The sequence below is a fragment of the Monodelphis domestica genome, chromosome 8 (assembly GCF_027887165.1).
Source record: "Monodelphis domestica isolate mMonDom1 chromosome 8, mMonDom1.pri, whole genome shotgun sequence".
Taxonomy (NCBI): Eukaryota; Metazoa; Chordata; class Mammalia; order Didelphimorphia; family Didelphidae; genus Monodelphis; species Monodelphis domestica.
This window is the reverse complement of record NC_077234.1, coordinates 182215501-182234560: the sequence shown is the minus strand read 5'-3', so window position 1 is coordinate 182234560 and position 19060 is coordinate 182215501. Positions and strand designations below refer to the sequence as shown.

Below are 19060 nucleotides of genomic sequence, written 5' to 3'. Positions count from 1 at the left end.
AACCAACAGTTATCAAACAATGTTCTTGCTTTAAAAGGCTTGAGTTTATCCTCAGATTTCAATAAGGAATTTTTGCCAGAAAGATCAATATGTAGCTTTTACGTTGACTTTCTAAAGCATTGATTCTTTCTCCATTTTAGTGATTACTTGAATAAGGAACCAATTCTGAAGCCATAACTGAACTGAAAATAAAAATTATTAAAAAGATTAAGAAATCTTTTAGAAGAATAAGCATGCCAATTTCATAAAGGTAGAGCCTGTCTCCTCTATATGTTTCTGCTTACCTCAGTGTATCTTCATGAAAAATAAAACACTGGCTGACCATCATGAAGAACTATCTGAGTGGCTGAAATAGGATAAATTACCATTTTCCCTTCAAAGTTTTGAGGAAACAGGCAGTATGTGTAGAGCCTCTTATTTCCTGATCCTATATGACTTGTATTGAAAATATATTTGGAGAATGTTAACAAGTTTCTTTAAACGAAATTTCTAAAAAGTTCAATAATTCTAAAAGGAAAGATAAAATAGTCTAGTGTTTATTTTTGCCTGTGAAACTTTACAAATAATTACAAATAATCTTAAATATAAAGAATAAACTTACTTGCTTCCTTTTGTCACAAATGGATTCAGCTGCCCTGAAACTGCTTTACTGTCTCTTATTAGTTTACTCCTCCAATTATATGACTAAAGGTGTTTCTTAAGTTCAAAGATGTTAAAGAATACCTCTATCTTCTTTTTTTAATTTGAAAATTTTTATTTAATGAACTAATTTAGAATATTTTTCCACAGTTACATAATTCATGTTCTTTCTCTCTCCTTCCAACCTCCTCCCATAGCTAACAAGGAATTCCACTGGGTTTTACATGTGTCACATTGATCAAACCTATTTCCATATTATGAATATTTGCATTAAGGTTATCCCTTGGGGTCTACATCCCCAGTCATGTCCCCATCAACCCATGTGATCAAGCAGTTGTTTTTCTTCTGTGTTTCTGTTTCCACATTTCTTCCTCTGGAAGTAAATAGCATTTTTTCTCATAAGTCCCTCAGAATAGTCCTAGATAATTACATTGGTGAGAAGTCTATTACAATCGATTGTACCACAGTGTATCAGTCTCTGTGTACAATGTTCTCCTGGTTCTCCTTTCACTCTGCATCATTTCCTGGAGGTTGTTCCAGTCTCCATGGAACTCCTCCACTTTATTATTCCTTTTAGCACAACAGTATTCCATCACCAACAGACACCACAATTTGTTCAGCCATTCCCCAATTGAAGGGCATCCCCTCATTTTCCAGTTTTTTGTCACCACAAAGAGAACAGCCATAAATATTTTTGTTTAAGTCTTTTTTCTTATTATCTCTTCGGGGTACAAACCCAGCAGTGCTATGGCTGGATAATAAGGTAGTCTTTTAAAGCCCTTTGGGCATAGTTCCAAATTGCCATCCAGAATGGTGAGATCAACTCACAACTCCACCCAGCAGTGCATTAATGTCCCAATTTTGCCACATCCCCTGCAACATATATTATTTTCCTTTGCTGTCATTTTAGCCAATCTGCTAGATGTGAAGTGGTACCTCAGTTTTTGCATTTCTTTAATTCTAAGAGATTTAGAACACTTTCTCATGTTCTCATTGATAGTTTTGATTTCTTTATGATACCTCTATCTCACTTCTACAAACAGAGGAATACATATTATCAGTATTTCTTAGGCATTACATTTCTTATATTTAAAAAAAAAACAGCATCATTTCACAGGCATGCCTCTTCATGACAAATGCAATGTAAAAACTTGAGAAAAATTTTTGGAAATGGCTTGCCAAATAACTATCTTTTGCCATTAAGCAAATAACAATTACTTGGAGCAAAAATGATTTTTTTTCAAATTTTTAAAAATCCTACCTAGAGGTATAGGAAGAAGGCCAATATAGTAACTATTTAGACAACTACTTATACAAATATTTAACTCAATAAATTCTACGAACACTTGTTGCATTTTCTATAGGTTCATTCTTACAAGAAACATTTAGATGGTCAACAGAGAATATACATAGCAACCAGCAAATAATATAAAGTAACTTAAATAAAAATACAAATACAACTAAGCAGGAGTTGTTACTTCCTTTAAATTTCACTTCTACTTAATTTAATAAGCATACACACACACACACACACACTCTTAAAAATGTACCATCTGTCTTAGAATCGATACAAAGGCAGAAGAATAGTAAGAGCTGGGTAACTGGGATTAAGTGACTTGCCCAGGGTCATACAGGTAGGCAGTATCTGTGGCAAAATTTGAACTCAGGACTTCCCAACTCCAGGCCTGACACTCTTTCATTGTGCTACCGTAGCTGCTCCAATAATCATATAGCATTAAAGCACTCAGCTGAGTTAGCCATATGCACATGATTTTGAAAGCCAAAGGGGGAGAGTATATAATTTTCCTCCAAAAGCTTATTTGACATGAAAGGAATTTGTTTAGATCTATCAAAAATGCTGGAATCAAGACAAAAGAAGATGTGATGTATTGTTAGGAAAAAAAGTAAAACAATCCAGAAAAAAAGATTTCCTCTCTTAATTAAAATGAAATCCCTCTGGACTGCTAGTTAAAAACAATTAACCTAAAATTTCCTTCAGAACCACAACCATTTCTAGGCCTTTTAAAAAATAATCTCAAAGAGTAAGTTTGAAAAGGTTGTTCATTAATGAAACAAAAATTAGTCAATCCTTGATCATTTAAACTCTCATACCTCCCCAGGGGAGACAAAATAATACAGTGGAAAAGCACTTGCTCTCTAGGGTCTGAGATATTGTGACTAAGTTTTCCCTTCTGATGTTTATTGCCTGTGTGGTCTTGAGCAAGTTATTGAATTTCTAGGGTTCTCAGTTTCCTTCTTTGTAGAATAGAATATTTGGAATGGATACCTTATGAGGTCACATACTGCTCGCTCTATAGCCATGATCCTGTGAAAGTGCATAGGGGACAACTATTTCCTCTCTAGCAATGATTACAGAATGACTACATTGTAACAGAATACATGTTATTTGAAATATTTATAAGAGAATGAACAAGGAGAAGGAAAGAAAATGGACCTCTGGTTTTCTGAACAAAGGAAGCTCACATAAGGCACTCCCTCCACCACTGCAGATTGGTACCTTCTCTTCAATTTGCAGCCTTAGAGAGTTGTCTGGAGTACTAAGGGAGTAAGGGCCTTGCCCAACACTAAAACCAGTTGGAATATGTCAGAAAATGGACTTGAATGCAGCCTTTTTGGCTCTGATGTCAGCACTTTATCATTTATATCAGTCAATAACTCAAAAAAAATTATATTAAATGTCAAATAACTATGAAATGACAACATCAGAACTGACTTTACTGAGCAAAGGATATATAAATATTATCTGTGTGTGTATGTGTGTGTATTGCACAGCTGTCAATATAAGAAATTTATAGCTTAATGTCATAAAAATGACTGAAGTCACAAAAATGTCAAACTGACAAAGGTCAATATAGTATAAATCTCAAAGCAATAATGTTAAATCTGCTTATTTGAACCAAAAAAATATTAATACTTACCTGGAATTAGTTTTTGAAGTGTTATTATGATTCATACAATATCAAACAAAAGTCTCAAAACCAGAAATAAGATCTTTTATTTTGGATAAAGGATGCTGCTGTCAACTTCTCTAGGTTGAAACTTTCTATGAAATGCAAGTCAGTCTTTTAGAGGCCTTATAATAATTCTGCTTTGAATGACTTAGTGGCATTCAAAGACTTGCAATACAACCAAATATTATAAGAGAATAGCCATAAGAATATCCAAGATATTTATGGAAATGAATTCAATTAATTCCAAAACGTGTTTTTAAGCACCTACTGAGTTGTCATTGTGTTAGCCTTTAGGAAGAAAACAGGAGATGGGAAATTCAAAGAAAAAAAAATTAAGGGTCAGCCCTCACATAACTTACATTTTACCAGGAGTCTGGGAGAAGGTATGAAAAAGTGAAATATGTGAATAGAATTAAATAAGTAAAAAAACAATATGAATCAAATCTGGCCTCACACACTTCCTAGCTATGTGACCCAGGGCAAGTCACTTACTGCCAATTGCCTAGCCCTTACCACTTTTCTGCTTCTTAGAATACTAAGATTATATTTTGTATCAACTCTAAAACAGGTTAGGTTTTTTTTTAATAATAATAATGGAATAGAAAGTATTGAGAATTTTAAGAAGTATGGAGTCCCTCTTAGGAATGAGGTATGATATTTTCAAAGACAAAGCAATAGGAAATGTAATCATATGTAAAATAATGATAATGATCATTTATACTTATTGAATTTAACACTACACATCAAGCGATGTGCTAATATACTTAACAAATTTTATCTCATTGGATTCTCACAACAACCCTTAAAGGCAAAAGCTATTATATTCTCATTTTACAGAGCAGGAAACTAAGGCAAACAGAAGAAAAAATCATACATTGTCTGGGATTAAATGTGAACTCAGGTCTTCCTGACCCCTAGTCCACTACTCTATCTGCTGTACCACCTAGCATCTCTTAGTTTCAGCAACAGCCATTAAGTAAGTTTTCCTAGAAGGTAAATGAATCTGTAAAGACAGGCAGAAGTTTATGAGTCTTTGATCCGGTAATACCACTACTGAGTCTGTATTCCAAAGAGATCATAAAAAATGGAAGAAAGACCTATTTGTACAAAAATGTTTGTGGTGGCAAAGATCTGGAAACTGAGGGGATATCCCTCAATTGCGGAATGGCTGATCAAACTGTGGCACATGTTGGTGATGGAATACTATTATGATATAAAGAATGATGAACAAGATTATTTCAGAAAAGCTGGAAAGATCTGAGGGAAGTCATGAAGAGCAAAATACGCAAAACCAGGAGAACACTGCACACAATAACAGCAATATTGTACAATGATCAGCTGCGAAAACCTGGCTTCTCTCAGCAATGCCATGATCTGGGACAATCCTAAAAGACTTATGATGAGGAATGCTACCTCCAGAGAAAGAACTGTTGGAGTCGGATGGATGCAGATCAAAGCATACTATCTTTCACATTAACTTATTTATAGTTTTATTTATGGGATTTGATTTTATATGAGCGTGCTCTTTTGACCAATATGGAAGTATGTTTTGCACGATAATACATGTATAGCCCAGATCAAATTGCTTACCATCTCCAAGTGGGGAAAGGAAAGGAGGAGAGATGGTCTGGATCTTATAATTTTTGGAAAACATATGTTGAAAATTATTATAAGCAATTGGGAAAATAAAATATTTTTAAATTTAAACAAAGATAGGTGGGAGCTATATTTTAGAATCAATTCACAAGCATTTATTGAGTTTCCATCATGTACCAGACATTGAAATAACTTATGTCTGAGGAATTTGTATTTTAGCTAAAGGACCCTGTTCTTCATCTTCACCTTGACATCCAATATCCCTACCCTTCAGCCAAGCCCAACCTGGACCCCATGTAAACTAGTTCAATTATACACTGTTCTCTTCTCTCAAGTCCCTTGTCTTTTATCCATCAAAGATCTTTCTCCTGCCTTTGATTACTCCCACCAATCACTACTTTCATTCCTCCACACATGCTGCTAAATGAAGTTGTAGAAATCACCAAACTGTGCCTCATTGGGTTCACTACAAATTTATGTTATATAATCTCTACTGAGCCCTCCCTGATCAATTCACTATCTCACTCATTCCAATGGCTCTTAAAATTACAAGTCTGTTCTCAGTCCTCAATCCACTTGATCTCTCTGCAGTCCCCGACACTATCACCCTCTCCTCTTTAATATTTGTTTGCAAATTGTCATGAAACTGCTTTCTCCTACTTCTCCTGCCTGTTGGACCATTCCCTCTGCTTTTTTAGGTAAATCTTTCTCCACACCATCCCCACTAAATATAACAGGAGTCTGTCTGTCTGTCAAGGCTCTGTCCTGAGCCCATTTCTCCCTCTATATTACTTTGTTCAGTGACACTAAATTCCACAGATTTAATTATCATTATGCAAAACTAACTCTCAATCTATTCAAATCAGGCCCAACTCTCCCTTGATCCGGAGTTTCAAATTTCCAACCGCCTTTTAGTCACGCCTGGAGTGGCAGATTTTGAATGCTTTCTAGAGGATTTTGTATTTGATCCTGAAGTTAAACAGGAAACCACTGGAATTTATTGAATTGGGTGGATGGGTAGAAGGTGATATAGTCAGAGCTACAATTTAAGAAAATCAGTTTGATAGGAGAGTGGGCAGAGAGACTAGCCTGTATACTACTATTGGTATAGTCCAAGAACTGTGGTAATGAGAACTTTGTATCAGATTGGAAGCATTGTCAAAGGAGAGAAGGGAGTGTATACAAGAGATGCTAAGGTAGAAAATATGGGACTTGACCAGAAATTGGATATGGGGGAATGAGAGAGTTAAGAATTAAAGATGATGTAAGTCTACAGAACTAGGTGGATGGTGGGAATCTTGATAGTAATGGAGAAATTAAGAGGGGAGAGTTTTGGGGAAAAAGATAAGAATTCAGTTTTAGACATATTTAGTTTAAGATCTTGGAAATTCTTGTGGTTATTCTCTTATGATGATTTCATTGTATTGCAAGTCTTTTGAATGCCACTAAGTCATCCAAAGCAGAATTATAAGGCCTCTAAAAGACTGACTTGCATGTCATTAAAAGTTATATTTTACTCCCCTTTGTGTATTATGCAATGCAGTGCCACTGGTCTCCTGTCACAAACAAGAGACTTCTCATCTCTTAACTCCAAAGCATGTTCACTAGCTCTCTCCACCCCTTACCTTAGTCCCTACTTATCTACCTCCCTCCCTTCCCTTCCCCTTCCGGGTGCTGGCACACAATTCAATCTGGGTTATACATGTATTACCACATAAAACATATTTCCATATTACTCATTTTTGTAAACAAATAATCTAATAGAACCAAAATATATACTGAAATCAACAAGTGATAAATCATTTTTTCACTTGCATTTCCACTCCAACTTCTTTTTCTGGAACTGGATAGCATTCTTTTTCAAAAGTCCTCAGAATTCTCCTGGATCATTGTATTTCTATTGGTAGTAAAGTATCACATTTGATCATTCCACAATATTGCAGTTACTGTGTATAATGACCTCTTGGTTCTGCTTATTTCACTCTGCATCAATGTACATTGGTCTTTCCAGCTTTTTCTGAAATCATCCTGTTCATCATTCCTTACAGCACAATAATATTCCATCACTATCATATACCACAATTTGTTCAGCCATTCCCCAATTGATGGACATCCCTTTTGTTTCCAATTCTTTGCCACCACAAAAAAAGTAGTTGTAAATATTTTTGTATAAGTAGGTACTTTCCCCTTTTCGCCCCTCATTTCAGACTCTGAGTTTTCTTGGCTGCCTTCACTTCTTGGCTAGAATACCCAAGGAGCTTTTCCTAGGCTTTCTTAATCTTAGCACCTTTCTTCTGAGATTGTCCTCAATATATCCTGAATCTATATTCATTTGTAAATGTACGTTGTTTGCATTTTGTTTCCCTGGAGAGCAGAGGCAGAGTTATTCCCTTCTTTGATTCCCAGAGCTTATCGCCATGCCTGACACATATAAGATGCATAATAAATATAAGTTGGTTGACTGAATCAAGGAAACACTGGCTGAATAAAGGAAATAAAAGAAAGCCATGGAAGCTTCTTGAGGAATCTGTGCTTTAGGAATATTTATTTTGCAGCTGTGTGAGGACATATTATAGCATCATCAAAACACAGTGCTAGAGATTTTCACCCATTGAAAATAAACTCTTCTTCCATTTGAAGACAATATAGGTCATTCTAGAAATGTATAATCCATAAGAAAGAATTTAAATACTTTGTTACCAAATTTAGTAAATTAATTCAATAAACAAACTCAATTGAAATAACATTATTAAATCCAAGCAGTAAGCTTAGCAAGCAGATATGAGAAAGGCTATCTTGCTGGCAAGCATACTAAGGTCATTTATTCACTTAAAAGACGACTGAAAGCACCAGGAATAGGACAATAACTCTGAGACTTAGTGTAACTGGTTCAGCCAGAGAACCTGGGGAATTTGGCGAGAAATACCAACATCCTGTCCAGTATTTGACAGAAACAGGATTGTTAAGAAATGAGGTCATAAGTTGTTTTGGAACAATGTAATAAATACTAACAATAAAAATTCCCCCAAAGTTTTATAGCAGACCTTCAATCAAGGGGGACAAGACTTTAATGGTTTTAATTCATGAGCATCAATTAATTAATCAACATAGAATCTTTTGAAGGAAAAGGCAAAAAACTTCCTAGGTGACAGAGAGGGTTGAGTGATTTACATGAAGTCACAAAATAAAGTGAGAGCCAAAAACTAAAACCCTTCAGTTCTCATCTCATCTCTCCATCCAACAGAATTCAGTAGAATTTTCAATAGAATGAGTCAGAATCAAAGTAGGTCAGACTGATGAAATCATAAATTAGAAGTGGGGTAAAAATCCAGTTCTTGTTTACAATTAACCCTAAAAAGTCAAACAATGATGTACTGTTGGCCTAACGGGTCAAGTTGCAAATGTTCATGTCCGTGATAGAGGTTTGAAGCTAGAAAAGGGCTTTGCAACCTAAATAATGATAAAAATGGGCAGAGTTATAAGAATAGAGTCCACAAAATTCTATTTTATGTAGTTTAGATGTTGTATGATCTAACTCTAGTTTCAAAATAAGAACTACCTCCAAATTCAATGAGTATAGTATATTATCAGAAACCACTATGCAGTAGTAATTACAGGCAAGAAATACCCAAAATACCACATGATATATTCTAAGAGACCCATATATACACATAATTGCTTCCTTGATATTTTAAGAGGGTTTTTCAACAAGTGTGATATTTCTGAGAAGTTAAGATCACTTTACCAGAAAACCATCGGTACAAAAATATAAGCTGACATATGTCAAGAAAATATTAACCTAGACAAAGGGAGGATGAATGAGATAATAGTTCATAGTTCATTCTAGCCTTCTGCATCTACAAAAATTAACAATGGGAACTCACCAAAATAACAGAAATAATAATAATAACTACCATTTAAATAGCACTTATAACTTGCAAAAAGCTTTGCAAATATCTTGTTTAGCCTCACAACAACCCTGGCAGGTAAATATATAATCAGTCACAACTTTAGATGAGGAAACTGAAGCAAACTGATCAAGTGACTTGTTCAGGATCATACAGATAATAAGTAACTGGAGCAAGATTTGAACTGAAAACATAAGATTCTCCCATCAAAATTCTCCAGAACACAGGGAAGCCCAGGCTCCCCACCCAACCTCATTGACTGCTGGACTTTAAGCCAATCAAAAGCCTCCAGAGAACAGGGAAGCTCAAACCCCCAACAACTCTCCCCCAGAGACTACACCAAGAGATCTTCTGTTAAAGCTCCAAGACGCAACACTGATAGAAGTGCCGAAAAAAAAACAAAAAAAAATGAGAGGAACAAGAGCACAGATAAATACGGGGAGTAAAGAAGGGGTGAATTTGAGCAAACAACAGGAAAAGAAGAAAGAAACTACAATAGACAGCTGCTACTCAGCAAATGGAACAGAGGGGGAGAGATCAGCAAACGATAAAACAGAAATCCCAGCAAATTGGATACAAGCTGTGGAAGAACTCAAAACACAACTAAGAGAGGCTGAAGACAATTGGGAAAAGAACTTAAAAATTAAGATAAGTCACCTGAAAACAGAGGCACTTGAACTAAAACAAGAAAATAGTGTATTGAAAGCCAAAATCAACCAGCTGGAAAATGAGGCAAAGGAGATGAAAGATGAGGTAAAGAGGATGAAAGACGATCTTCAAAGAAAATCAGACCAGAATGAAAAGGATAACCAAAAAGCCAGAGAGGAAATCCAATCTTTAAGAACCAGAATACAACAAATGGAATTAAGTGACCTCACAAGGCAGCAGGACACTACAAAACAAAACAAAAAGAATGAAAAAATTGAGGAAAATGTGAAGCATCTCATTCAAAAACAGATGATTTAGAAAATCATTCAAGAAGAGATAATTTAAAAATAATTGGACTACCAGAATACCAGGACAAAAAAAAAAAGCCTGGAAAGAATACTAGAGGAAATTATCCAGGAAAACTGTCCTGAGATCCTAAAACAAGAGGGGAAAGTGGAGATTGAAAGAATCCATAGATCACCCCCTGTATTTAATCCCCAACTGACAACCACAAGAAATGTTATAGCCAAATTCAAAAACAATCAGATGAAAGAAAAGATATTACAAGCTGCCAAGAAAAAGCCATTCAGATACCATGGAAACACGGTGAGGTTAACACAGGATCTGGCTGCATCCACACAGAAGGACCAAAAGGCATGGAATACGATATTCTGGAAAGCAAAGGAACTATATCTACAACCAAGAATGAAATACCCATCAAAACTGACTATATTCTTACCTGGTAAAGTAGGGTCATTCAACACAATAGAAGAGTTCCAAGCACTCATAAATAAAAGACCAGACCTGAACAGAAAATTTGATGTCCAACCATAGAACTCAAGACAATCATCAAAAGGTAATTTAAAAAGAGGTAGGAAAAACAAACAAAACAACAACAAAATTTTTTTTAGAGACTCAATAAGTTAAAATGATATGTATCCCTATAAGAAAAGAGGTCATTGGTAACTCTTAAAAACTGTTGCTATTATCTGAGCAGCTAGAAGAATTACACTCAGAGGGAACAGTGACAAACTGTATAGGATGAAAGGACAAGACATAAATAGGTATATAGATATATGCATGCATAAATACATATACAAGTGTATGTATATATATATATATACATGACTAGAGCTTTAAAAAAAGAGGTTATGACTAAAAGAAATTGGAAAAGAAACAAATGGGAGGAAATTTATGTCACAAAGAAGCTCATGGCAGGAGGGGGAAGAACATCTATACACTGGAAGGGTAAAAGGTTGGAGATAGGAAATACTCAACTCTTACGTACTTTGAAATTGACCCAAAGAGAGTGGAACAATCTAATCAATTGGGGAAGAGAATAGATCTGTGTGCTATAGGGGAGTAGAAGGGTAAAAAACGGACTGGTGGGGAGGGAAGCAGTACAAGGGAGAAAGAGGATGGGGGGGGTTAAAAAAAGACTACAGGGGAAATTAAGGGAGAGAATAAGAAGGGAGGGTGGTAGAAAGGGAAGTAAAATAAGGGGGGAGGGGAACCAGGGGGACTGACTATGAACAAACATTGGTATATAGAAGGAAATAGTAAAAGAAGAAAAGGCAGGACCAGGAGTAGAAATCAAAATGCTGGGAAATGCACAGCTAGTAATCATAACTCTGAATGTGAATGGAATGAACTCACCCATAAAACTCAAGTGAATAGCAGAGTGGCTTAGAATCCAAAACCCTACCATATGCTGTCTGCAAGAAACACATGAGGAAGGTAGATAAGCATAGGGTGAAAGTAAGAGGATGGAGCCAAATCTATTGGGCATCAACTGATAAAAAGAAGGCAGGAGTCGCAATCATGATATCCGACAAAGACAAAGTAAAAATAAATCTAGTTAAAGGGATAGGGAGATAGGGAAGGTAATTACAACATGATAAAAGGCAGTACAGACAATGAGGAAATATCTGTACTCAACATGTATGCACCAAATAGTACAGCACCCAAATTTCTAAAGGAGAAACTAGAAAAGCTCAAGGATGAAATAGACAGAAAAGCTATACTAGTGGGAGACCTGAACCTTCCTCTATCGAAACTAGATAAATCAAACCAAAAAATAAATAAGAAAGAGATACAAGAAGTGAATGAAATGTTAGAAAAATTAGAGTTAGTAGACATGTGGAGAGAAATAAATAGGGACAAAAAGGAATATACCTTCTTTTCTGCAGCACATGGTACATTCACAAAAATTGACCATATATTAGGGCATAAAAACATTGCAAACAAGTGCAAAAGAGCAGAAATAATAAATGCAACCTTCTCAGATCACAATGCAATGAAAATAATAATTAGTAAGGGTACATGGAGAGGCAAATCAAAAATTAATTGGAAATTAAACAATACGATTCTCCAAAACCAGTTACTTAAAGAACAAATCATAGGAACAATTAATAACTTCATTGAAGAAAATGACAATGATGACACATCCTTTCAAAAGCTATCGGATATAGCCAAAGCAGTACTCAGGAGGAAATTTATATCCTTGAGTTCATCTATTAACAAATTAAGAAGGACAGAGCTCAACAAATTGGGCATGCAAATTAAAAAATTAGAAAGCGAACAAATTAAAAATCCTCAGATGAAGACTAAATTAGAGATCCTAAAACTCAAAGGAGAAATTAATAAAACTGAAAGTCAAAGAACTATTGATTTAAAAAATAAGACTAGAAGCTGGTATTTTGAAAAAACAAATAAAATAGACAAAGTACTAGTCAGTCTAATTTAAAAAAGTAAAGAAAAAAACCAAATTGACAATATCCAAGATGAAAAAGGAGACCTCACCTCTAATGAAGAGGAAATTAATGCAATCACTAAAAACTACCATGCCTAATTATATAGCAACAAATATGGCAATCTAGGTTATATGGATGAATACTTACAAAAATATAAATTGCCTAGACTAAAAGAAGAAGAAATAAATGACCTAAACAATCCCATATCAGAAAAAGAAATTGAACAAGCCATCAAAGAACTCCCAAAGAAAAAATTCCCAGGTCCAGACGGATTCACAAATGAATTCTATCAAACATTCAAAGAACAGCTAACCCCAATATTATACAAACTATTTGACAGGATAAGCCAAGAAGGAGTTCTACCAAATTCTTTTTAGGACACAAACATGGTACTGATCCCAAAGCCAGGCAGGTTAAAAACAGAGAAAGAAAACTATAGGCCAATCTCCCTAATGAATATAGATGCAAAAATCTTAACTAGGATACTAGCAAAAAGACTCCAGCAAGTCATCACAAGGGTTATCCACTATGATCAGGTAGGATTCATACCAGGAATGCAAGGATGGTTCAATATTAGGAAAACCATCCACATAATTGACCATATAAACAAGCAAACTGACAAAAATCACATGATTATCTCAATTGATGCAGAAAAAGCCTTTGACAAAATACAACACCCATTCCTATTGAAAACACTAGAAAGTATAGGAATAGAAGGGCCTTTCCTAAAAATAATAAACAGTAAATACCTAAAACCATCAGGAAACATCATCTGCAATGGGGAAAAACTCAAAGCCTTCCCAATAAGATCAGGAATCAAACAAGGATGCCCATTATCACCTCTATTATTTAATATTGTACTAGAAACACTATCAGTAGCAATTAGAGAAGAAAAGGAAATTGAAGGTATTAAAATTGGCAATGAGGAGACCAAGCTGTCACTCTTTGCAGATGATATGATGATTTACTTAAAGAATCCTAGGAAATCAACCAAAAAGATAATCAAAATAATCAACAACTTTAGCAAAGTTGCAGGATACAAAATGGACCCACATAAGTCATCAGCATTTCTATATATCTCCAACCCAGTTCAGCAGCAAGAATTAGAAAGAGAAATTCCATTTAAAGTCACCCAAGACAATATAAAATACCTAGGAATCTATCTGCCGAGACAAACACAGGAACTATATGAACACAAATACAAAACACTCTCCATACAATTAAAACTAGATCTAAACAATTGGAGAAATATTGATTGCTCATGGGTGGGATGAGCTAACATAAGAAAAATTACCATCCTACACAAACTTATATATCTATTTAGTGCCATACCCATTGAACTACCAAAAAACTATTTTACTGAATTAGAGAAAACAATAACAAAGTTCATTTGGAAGAATAAAGGATTAAGGATATCCAGGGAAATAATGAAAAAAAAAATACAAAGGAAGGTGGCCTTGCAGTCCCAGATCTCAAACTATATTACAAAGCAGCGGTCATCAAAACAATTTGGTACTGGCTAAGAGACAGAAAGGAGGATTAGTGGAATAGACTGGGGGCAAGAGACCTCAGTAAGACAGTCTTTGCCAAACCCAAAGACCCCAGCTTTTGGGACAAAAATCCAGTATTGGATAAAAACTCTTGGGAAAATTGGAAGACAGTGTGGGAGAGATTAGGTTTGGATCAACACCTCATACCCTACACCAAGATAAACTCAGAATGGGTGAATGACTTGAATGGAAAGAAGGAAACTATAAGTAAATTAGGTGAAAACAGAATAGTATACATGTCAGACCTTTGGGAAGGGAAAGATTTTAAAACCAAGCAAGATTTAGAAAGAGTCACAAAATGCAAAATAATTTTGACTACATCAAATTAAAAAGTTTTTGTACAAACAAAACCAATGTAACTAAAATTAGAAGGAAAGCCACAAATTGGGAAACAATCTTCATAACAAAAACCTCTGACAAAGGTCTAATTACTCAAATCTATAAAGAGCTAAACCAGTTGTACAAAAAATCAAGCCATTCTCCAACTGAAAAATGGGCAAGGGACATGAATAGGCAATTTTCAGTTAAAGAAATCAAGACTATTAATAACAACATGAAAAAATGTTCTAAATCTCTTATAATCAGAGAGGTGCAAATCAAAACAACTCTGAGGTAGCACTTCACATCTAGCAGATTGGCTAACATGACAGCAAAGGAAAGTAATGAATGCTGATGGGGATGTGGCAAAATTGGGACCTTAATGCATTGCTGGTGGAGTTGTGAATTGACCCAACCATTCTGGAGGGCAATTTGGAACTATGCCCAAAGGGAAATAAAAGACTGTCTGCCCTTTGATCCAGCCATAGCACTGCTGGGTTTGTACCCCAAAGAGATAATAAGGAAAAAGACTTGTACAAGAATATTCATAGCTGCACTCTTTGTGGTGGCCAAAAATTGGAAAATGAGGGGATGCCCTTCAATTGGAGAATGGCTGAACAAATTGTGGTATATGTTGGTGATGGAATACTATTGTGCTAAAAGGAATAATAAAGTGGAGGAATTCCATGGAGACTGGAACGACCTCCAGGAAGTGATGCAGAGTGAGAGGAGCAGAACCAGGAGAACATTGTACACAGAGACTGACACATTGTGGTACAAGAGAACGTAATGGACTTCTCCAGTAATGGCTTTACAATGTCCCTGAATAACCTGCAGTGATCCATCCAGGAGGGGGGAAAAAAACAAACTATCCTCAAGCAGAGGACAAACTGAGGGAGTAAAAACCCTGAGGAAAAGCAACTGCTTGACTAAAGAGGTTGAGGGGACATGATTGAGGAGAGACACTAAATGAGCACCCTAATGCAAATACCAACAACAAGGAAATGGATTCAGAGCAAGGACACATGTGATACCCAGACAAATCGCGCATCGGCTAGGGAAGGGGGTAGGGGGTTGGGGGTTCGGGTGGGGGGAGGAAAAGAAAATGATCTGTTTCCAATGAATAATATATGAAAATGATCAAATAAAATAATGTTTAAAATGGAAAAAAAAACCATAAGATTCAGTGCTCTATACATACTGTGCCACTTAGGGAAGACACAAGCATCCTGATGGCTATGTAGAAGGTTAATAGAAAAATGATCTGGGGAGGAAAGATGCCCTTGTATTATAGTAAAATAAGTTTAAAGTATTATCTCCTTCTTATCACCTCAACTGACAGTCAGTCAGTTTGAATAGTATATCAATAATAAAAGACCTGCTGCAGCTCAAAATGGCTCTAAGTACTGTCATAGAAAGCTGCTAGAAGTACAGAGGGGCTAAGTGCACAGTCACAAAGATACTGCCCCAGAAGGGAATTAAACCTAAGTCTTCCTAAATCAGCTATCTCATGGGGTCTCCAAGATAGCCTTCTCTGTAAACACAATGACCAAGCTGTTCTAGGAAAAGAGAGAGAAGGGAGGAAAAAAACCTGACATGCGATACTTCTAGGAAGAGTAGTCTATACTCTACTCTGCTTTTCTTACCACCTACATACTTTTTAACCCCTTGCAGTTCTAAGGCTTCTGAGTTCACCCCTCTATTCAAACAGTCTCCAAGGTTACCCATTCTAAATGTCAAATTCACCAGCCTTTTCTCAATCCTTATTCTACTTGAACTCTGTACCATCTGTCACTGTTGACCAGTATTCTTCTGAATATTCTATCTTCCCTTGGTTTACTATGATATTGCTTTGTCCTGGTTCTCTGTCCATCTGATGTGTGTACATACACCAAAGATCCTGATAATGCCCTCTCTTCTCTCCCTAACATGATTTCCTGTGTTGATCTCATCATCTTGTACCAAGATTTCAATTACTATCTCTAAGCAGTTGTCTCCAATATCTAAATATTCAGGCCTCTTCTCTCCTCAGTTCTTGTTCTATATGTCCAATTGCTGTTTTCTAGCACCTGAATGTCTCACTAACACCTCAATCCCCTCAAATTCTGATGGTGTAGAAAAGCAAAATAATGCATATCTCCATACACATAGCATGATACTAGGCCATTAGGCATTCCAGGCCAGCACATGTAAGCCAGTTTACCTGTCTTCCAAATTCTGACAAGGATACCTGGGACACATTTTCCCTTGTTCTACTTTCCACTCTCCCTTCTTTCATCAACCCAACATGGGCCTAAATTGGAACTAGCCCTTAACATAGGCCACCACTGGCAGGCTGCCTCACATCCCATCCCAAAGCTCCTAAAGCACTCTAGTTGGCAATAGTACCCATCTAGAGGCTCACTTCTTCTAACATTCCTAACTCAAAGCCCATATTAATCTTCCCAGCCATCCTTTCTGCCCCTTTTCCTGTCCTGCATAGATATTGCATAACCATCCTCAACCCTGATGGAGGGAATGAAGAATCCCCTCCACACTCTGACCCTCCAACCCTCTTGCCCCTTCCCATTGACACTGGGATGCCTGTCCTCACCTTGTAGCTGAGCCCTTAGAGTCTCAATGTCTTTCCATCTGCCCTGCAGCTAAACTCTCCTATGAGTATTATCTTCTTCAATTGGAGTATGAACTGCTTGAGAGTAGGGCCTGTCTTATTCTGTTCGTGTTCCCAATATCTAGTACACTGTGGGAGCACAGTGTTATTCACTCAATGATCCAATGATACACATCTACTACATTCAAGGTCAGAGAGACTTCCTGACCCAAGGTCAGCTCTATAGGGAAACAATGGCAGTAAGGAAGGGCTCCAGGGAGACAGTTACTCCTGAAATGATTGCTCTCACCGATTCATTTAGAGGCTTGGTAAAGAGACATGTATAAAGGGTCAGAAGCATCTATAATTGTTAAAAGGGTCCTGATGGTTGAGGGAAAGGATTCTTACAGGTGATATTGGCAGAAGAAGTTTTTCTAGTTCCTTATGGATGGGTAGTAAAGAAAGGGATTACTAGTAACTATTTTTAAGGATAGAACATTGTTAAATGAAATAGGGTACCCTGCCTGTACTCCCATTTTAATAACAAATTTTCCCCTCAAATATCTCTGTTTTACAATTCTTTAATTCATCTGAATAATATTGTAAATTATAGGTGTATTATTGTCACATTCACATACTAAACTACAATCTCTTTCAGGGCAAAGATTATGCATTTTCAAATTTTGAAATTCTTAGATACAATGGCCCTTATAGGATGTGAATGTTTGCTTTAGAATGGGGTCCTGAAAAACATACTGTGTACATTTCAAACATAGCATAATCTAAGCATCTTGTTTCCTTACCAAATATAGTACCAATACTTCACTATAATGCTAATATGGGTGGAGGTATATCTATTGCCTTCAAGACATAGGATATTAGAGAGATGTGCTATATATAATCACCACGTACACTAGGGAAACAATCTGAACTTGGTTTATTTTTTTAACTCAAATTCATGTATAAAACAATACGAGGAATGATAATCAGTCCAGACAGTTAACAGTTGTAATTTCAGTTTTTGGAATAATGAGAATTTTCTCCTGGTACATTCATCTGAGAAGTTATGATGATGATAAAATGATAGAATGACTATATAAATAATGGAATGACTAGAAAAAGAAAATTAAACTGACAATGAAAGTAAATTATTATTTCAAAGATGATTTATGTCAATAGGAAAATAAAACTTGATATAGCAAAAAATGAATACACTAAAAAATTCTGGAGAATGTAAATATTAAATAAGATGAGCCAGATTTGTAAAACAAATCATTATAAAAAGTTTTATAGATTATTTTATACAATCGGCCACACTGTTACTATTAAACTAATTCACTCCAACTACCTTCCCAGATAGCTTATTATTAGACTTAAAACCAAGTAGGTCATTAGCAAGATATCCCAAAGAGTAAAGGTCAAAAATGTGTTATTTTTAACACTTTGTTTTTGGGGAAAGGGAACAGGTCCAGAAAGTCAAACATACTTAATTGCCTTGAACTCAGAAACCCACATACCTGTGTTCTGTGAGAACATTTACTGCTGATGGGTGATTGGCACAGTATGCAAGGTACAAGGTTTTCATTTGTGGCATCAGATTTAGAAAGCAGCCTCCGACTCTCTGCTGAGCTTCAGGCAACCTAAAAATAAACAAACAGAATAAAAAACCATGAGTTTCAAAATCAAAATGGAATGAAACAAGTTCTTATCTAATCTAATTTAGCATTAATTAAAAAATTAACCCTTATCTTCCAACTTGGAATCAATACTGTGTATTGTTCGCAGGCAGAAAAGTGGTAAAGGCTACTCAATGGGGATTAAGTTGCCCAGGGTTACTCAGCTAGAAAAATGTCTGAGATCAAATTTGAACTAAGAACTTCCCAACCCTAGACATGGCTCTCATGTCTCAGCTGTCCCCTACCATGAATTTTGTTAAAAATATATGGACCACAGGGAACTTCCAGGTAAACATGATGACAAGTCTACCTGAAGGATTCTTCTTCTCCGCAACACCTACTGATAAAAACTACCTCAAAAGACAAAAAAAAAATTAATATGAACGAAGGGACTGTACAGTAGGGTACAG

The 19060-nt window shown here is 35.9% G+C and overlaps 1 protein-coding gene and 1 long non-coding RNA gene across 11 annotated transcripts in view; one reads left to right on the top strand and one right to left on the bottom strand.

Annotated features, from left to right (window-relative positions):
• Positions 1–19060, bottom strand: part of ARHGEF7 (Rho guanine nucleotide exchange factor 7) — a 381786-nt gene that overhangs the window by 74169 nt on the left and 288557 nt on the right. For all 10 annotated transcript variants that reach the window (XM_056807964.1, XM_056807962.1, XM_007501282.2 and 7 more), the window contains one exon: positions 18492–18614. In XM_056807964.1, coding sequence (XP_056663942.1) covers positions 18492–18614 — 123 coding nt within the window. The remainder of the gene's footprint in view (positions 1–18491; positions 18615–19060) is intronic.
• The window catches only part of LOC130455891 (uncharacterized), a 113437-nt gene continuing 103699 nt past the window's right edge, over positions 9323–19060 (top strand). The window contains exon 1 of the long non-coding RNA XR_008914137.1: positions 9323–10619. This is a non-coding gene — a long non-coding RNA (uncharacterized LOC130455891). The remainder of the gene's footprint in view (positions 10620–19060) is intronic.